Here is a 4978-nt window from a genome sequence, read left to right as displayed (position 1 = left end):
ACGGGACACGGGGCGTGGGGAGAAGGGGACACAGGGGGCTGGGGACAGGGACCCCGCCCGGTGCCGCGGGCGTGTCACGCCAGTTTGGGTCGGACACACCGTCATATTTTGGGTTTTTTCCCTTTTCCCCTTGCAGGCGGCACGGATCAGGTCTCAGGAACCTGCAGAGACCGGCGATCCCATCCCTGGGCAGCTCCGGTTCCAGCAAAGCACAACCTGGGGTCGGGACGTGGTGACCTCCAGCATCTCGTCCCACGCTCACCCAAACGTTCTGCCCAGGCCCTCGGCGGGGACCCGTGGCACACACCTCGGCTGGCACCTCGTGGTGGCACCGGCACGCAGGGAAATCCAAGATATTCCACGGCAAAGGAGCTCCCGCGGGGATCTGGGGCTGCACCTTTAGATGGCGCTGGGAAACCGTGACAACTCCAGCCCCAACACTCCCAAATGCTTGTACATTCACCTGGAGCTGGGGTGTGTGAGGAACGTCTGCTCTCATTTTTATGCCTCAGAAAAAAGCACTGGAATGTAGGGACTCTGGGAGAGCCAAAGCCAAAATAAACAAATGGGGTATCTCCAAGAGAGGATGTCCCAGTGCCCAGGCTGTTCCATCTGATCCTACACCTTGTCGTGCTGCTGCTGTGATTAACCCCTGTTCTGGATCCTCCCTTCTCCCATTTCCACTCCCTCAGCACGTTGCTCCAGTTCAAGATTCTCATGCTCCACACCAGAGGTCACACATCCTGACCCAGGTTTTCCCAGGACTTCCTAACGTTGCAGCTCCAGCTCCCAGAGGGCTGAGCACGGTTACCTGGTGCCATAACCAGTTCCTGAAAGGAGATTCCAACTGGGCAAAACATTCTAAAAGCAGGACTTTATTTACACCAGTAAAAGCCAGTCAGGCCCTTCGTCAGAAGTCACAGGCCTCAGAAAACCAACACAAAGCCCATCAATTCCCCCATTGTTCTTCCAGATGGAAACTGCTCAGAGCTGCCATGTCCTACCAGAGGTGCAGGAAGAAGAACCAGAGGAGGTCACTGCTGCTTCCTTCCTACTTGCCTTCCTTGCGTGTTTTTTCCCCAAATGTGGAACAAAAAGACACCTCATCCAGTTAGTGGAGTGTTGAGTTAGGAGTCTGGCCCAGCTGGAACGCAGGACAACACAGCCCACGTACAGATCTGGAGGGCCCAGGTTAGTCCAAGGACAAAGGAACTCCTACTGGGTACAAGGGGGAGACCAAAGGAACATCAGCCATTGAGGGAATGAAGGGTTGTTGGGGAGCAGGAAGCCTGCAGGCTCAGAGGAGGAACAAGCACTTTAGTCCTGCAGAGGGGCTGTTACAGGAAGGAAAGACAAGGAAGCAAAGACTTCCAGCGAGGAGAAGCAGGACACATGAGCAGCTGGTACAGAACACAGAGAAGATGAAAGGCAGCAGCTCTGCTGATTGGGAAGTGGAAAGTTACACAACAGGCAGGGGGGCTGTCTGAAGAGAGAAATAATGTTTTCTTCTAAATTCATTTTTCTTTCTCCCAACAGTGTTTCTAAAGCTACAGATCTCTGACTTCAGTCACGGGCAGACTTAGGTAACTCCACTGTAGCAGAGCTGGGGTGGTGAGGGCAGTGAGCAGCCCCAGGAGCAGCCCAGGAGGGTGAGGGGAGGAGGGAGACCCCAGCTCCTGCACCCCATCGATGGGCAGGGGGCATCTTCCCACACAGCTCACACCAGCACAGGACAGGCACAGCCAGAGCTTCTTTGCTTACCTTCTACAGGAATAAACAGATCAACCGACCAACCTCGGATCAGATCCTCCCTTGACCTCCCACCACCACCTCAGCAGCTCTTCTGAGCAGTTTCCCTTGACCTCAGCCCTTGCTTTTATTTGTACAACACCTTCCCCAAGTGCTCTAATACCAGGGTATGATAATAGCTGTAATTAACTGGATAGTCAACATCAGATTTTCTTTACAGTCATTTTAATATTCTAAGGGAGGACATCTGCAAGTGTGTGGGAAGGTACTGGGAGATGCTGTCTGTGTGCAAATCAAGGCAGCTTATGGACTTTGGCCCTTCTTTTCTTGCAGGGTTCATCCCTAGCTTCACCCAGAAGGATGATAAAGAAGACCCAGCTAGCAGTTAAAGAATCTCTTGCTCCTCTGCAATAATTAGAGAGCATCAGGGTCCAGATCTACTGATAATTTTGTTTTAGGGCAGTACAGACTTCATTTCAGCCCAGGGCCACCAAAGTTGCCAACAGGTCTCCAAGTCAAGGGGAAACTGAGACCAGGCGTCAGCTGAGCAGCCATGCTGGAATGTAAGTCACACATTCACACTTCCAAACCTCCTAAATCAGCATCCTAAACTCCACAGCCTCCAAAGCTTGGCTGGTTTGTTCAGCTGCTGAGTACTGATGAGTCTCTGTGAGCCCCATCTCCTCATGAGCCTGGTGCTGAGTGCCGGGCAGAGGGTAACACCGAAGCAGCCCTTACAGCAGGCTGTGCGACACGGGCCAGGCAAGAGAGGAAGCTGTGAGCATCTGACAACATCAACATCGTGTGGTACATGAACATTAGTTGAGAATGAAACACAGTCATTTTATAAAGAGCTGTCTGAGACCAGCCAGAACAATGACAAGAAGCTGGTGGAAAGAAAAGTTATTTGGAAGGTCTGTGGAACTCCCCAGACTCCACCACAGGGCAGGCTGAGGAAGGCGTTGAGCAAGTCTGTCAATTATAGTGTTGTTTGTTCTGTAGAACTTGCAGAACAACAAGCTCAGGTCCCTGCTTTGGACACAAGGTAGTAGAGGATGAAGAAAACGACGATCAGCCCAGCTGACACAGAGCAGAGCAGCCTGCGGTTGTCCCTCCCGGAGCGCGCCATGCCGGAGAACCGCTTCACGCTGCCGCTCAGCAGGCCCGTCACACTCAGGAAATCCGAGTCCTGAGCAGGGAAGAAAGTGCAGAGGGAAGCACGATAAGCAGATGAAGATACCCCTGAAGAATCTCCCACTTCCTGGCTGAAACACCTGTGCACAGGGGGCTGCAGAGTCACTGCCTGTCCCTGCACACCCACCGCGTCTCAGGCCCTTCCTGTCCCAGGCTCCGGCTCCAGGAGCAGCACCATTCCCACCATGCCCAAAGGGAGGAAACAGAAAGGACAGGGGAGGGTCTCTTCCAAAACTAAAACAAAACTGCCTCCCCTTTTCTAAAATGGGGTCTACCTGCTGCTGGACTGTTCAATCGTTCCCATGCAGCTTGTTCTGCCAGGAGCAGCTTGTTAACAGGCCCCCCAGCACGGACACAGCTGACATTTCTGGCCATTAGTCCTGTTTCTCCTTCAGCATGTGGCAAACAAGTCTTAAATAGCACAGTTCATTCATTTTTATTTTGACTTCTGATCTGTTCTCCTTCTCCACAAACTACTCGGAACTTATGCTCTTGTTGCTCCTGAAATGCCTCAAAAACTTCTTGGTAACAGCAGCACAATTTCACCAGGAGTCATGGCCTTTCTCCAAAAACTCCTCGGCAGGTAACCCCTCTGCTGCAGGCATCTGCTGCTCTGGCCTTTCCCCTGTGATTTTCCATCAGCAGCCAAAGCTTAAGCAGCAGATGACTCTGGGAAGCAGCTGTGGTGTCCCCGGGGCTGCGGGTGATGGTGGAGCAGGCACCAACTGACCCAGAGCACCAGCTCTGCTGCTCCTGGCAGGAGCCCGGGTGCTACAGTGTGACCCTGACACATCAACAGCAGTACCAACAATCGGAGCAGGGGGGGAACAGGCCCCTCTCCCAGCATCGGCCACCAGAGGCAGCTCTGCAGTCCCAGTCAGGAGCTAATCCCCACCAGTTTATTGCACCAGGCTCTCTCCAGATGCTCAACACCAGCCACAAACTGACATTGGCAACTGCTGAGCCCCCTTGTTTACATACCAAGAAGTCCACTGGAAATGGGTTTAGCTGGTTTGCCCTGGTTTTCCAGACCAACCACTGACTTAGCCAGCTTTGAGCTGCTGTCAGACTTTCAGAGTTTATTGCGCAAAAAAGTTGGGCTTTTTACTTCTTGCTGGTTCCTTACCATGCCATCCAGGTAACGGTTTTGCTCGTCAGCATCTTTGTCAATATCCAGAGCCAGCTACACAGGGGAAGGGAGGAAATGGGAATTAATGAACTTTTCATGTAGAGAGAACCTCTAACCCATCTCGTGCTGGCAGAATTTGAACTGCACACCAGAGAAGTGAGCCACTGCTTCTCTGTCTCTTAAAGATTCTCATTTTGTTACAGGTTGTGGAATTTTTCCAGCTCTGCAGTGCTGAAAATGAAGTCTGACAGTCTGAAATTGTCACATAGAGGGCAGGAGCATTTAAATGCTGGGACTCAACGGCAGGAATTCAGAGTCTTCCCTTCCACAAGGCAAGTCACTGACTTCTGTTAAGCTCTAAATCAAAATATTTTCTGTTAGGAGCAAACTAGCTTTAAGAACACCACGTGCACACAGACACGTGTAGATGTGGTGCTTTCAGACACGGTTTATTTGTGGGCTTGGCAGTTTGCAGGTTAGTGGTTGGGCTTGATGATCTTACAGGCTTTTTCCAACCAAAACGATTCTATGATTTTTCAAAACTAATTTGCCTGAATTTTTATTGACTTTTTTCCTGAGGAGGTGTGCTTAGCAACACCCCTCTGTGCAGCTTTTATGTTTCCCTCTGTGACTGGAACTCCTTCCCCGAGTGCTGTGACAGTGACATCCCTCCCTTCAGATGATGGTGCTGAACCTCAAAAGGAAAGTGGAAATTCATAAAGCCGTCCCTGGCGTTTCACAAGTGACAAGTTAACCAGGGCCAACAACCAAGAGCCACGGCTGCCCGGGAATCCTGCACTGAGCACCGGGCTGCACCTCCCGCAGGAGCAGCCTGGATACGGACGCCCTGTCCCTCCTCCCCCGGCACCTGCGGGGCCTGGGCCACTCACCGACTTCAGCCTGGTG

General features: G+C 52.1%; 1 protein-coding gene across 1 annotated transcript in view; it reads right to left on the bottom strand.

Moving 5' to 3' along the window:
- VPS51 (vacuolar protein sorting 51 homolog (S. cerevisiae)) overlaps positions 1-3318 on the bottom strand; it is a 10491-nt gene extending 7173 nt beyond the window's left edge. Inside the window, exons 1-2 of the mRNA XM_010001483.1 lie at positions 3307-3318; positions 2790-2938 (exon numbers count right to left, since the gene is read on the bottom strand). Of these exons, the coding sequence (XP_009999785.1) occupies positions 2790-2938; positions 3307-3318 (161 nt within the window). The remainder of the gene's footprint in view (positions 1-2789; positions 2939-3306) is intronic.
- Between the last annotated feature and the right edge of the window lie 1660 nt (positions 3319-4978).

Source organism: Chaetura pelagica, unplaced genomic scaffold, assembly GCF_000747805.2.
Source record: "Chaetura pelagica isolate M959 unplaced genomic scaffold, ChaPel_1.0 scaffold587, whole genome shotgun sequence".
Taxonomy (NCBI): Eukaryota; Metazoa; Chordata; class Aves; order Apodiformes; family Apodidae; genus Chaetura; species Chaetura pelagica.
The sequence above is the reverse complement of the archived record's forward strand: the minus strand, read 5'-3'. Positions and strand labels throughout refer to the sequence as shown.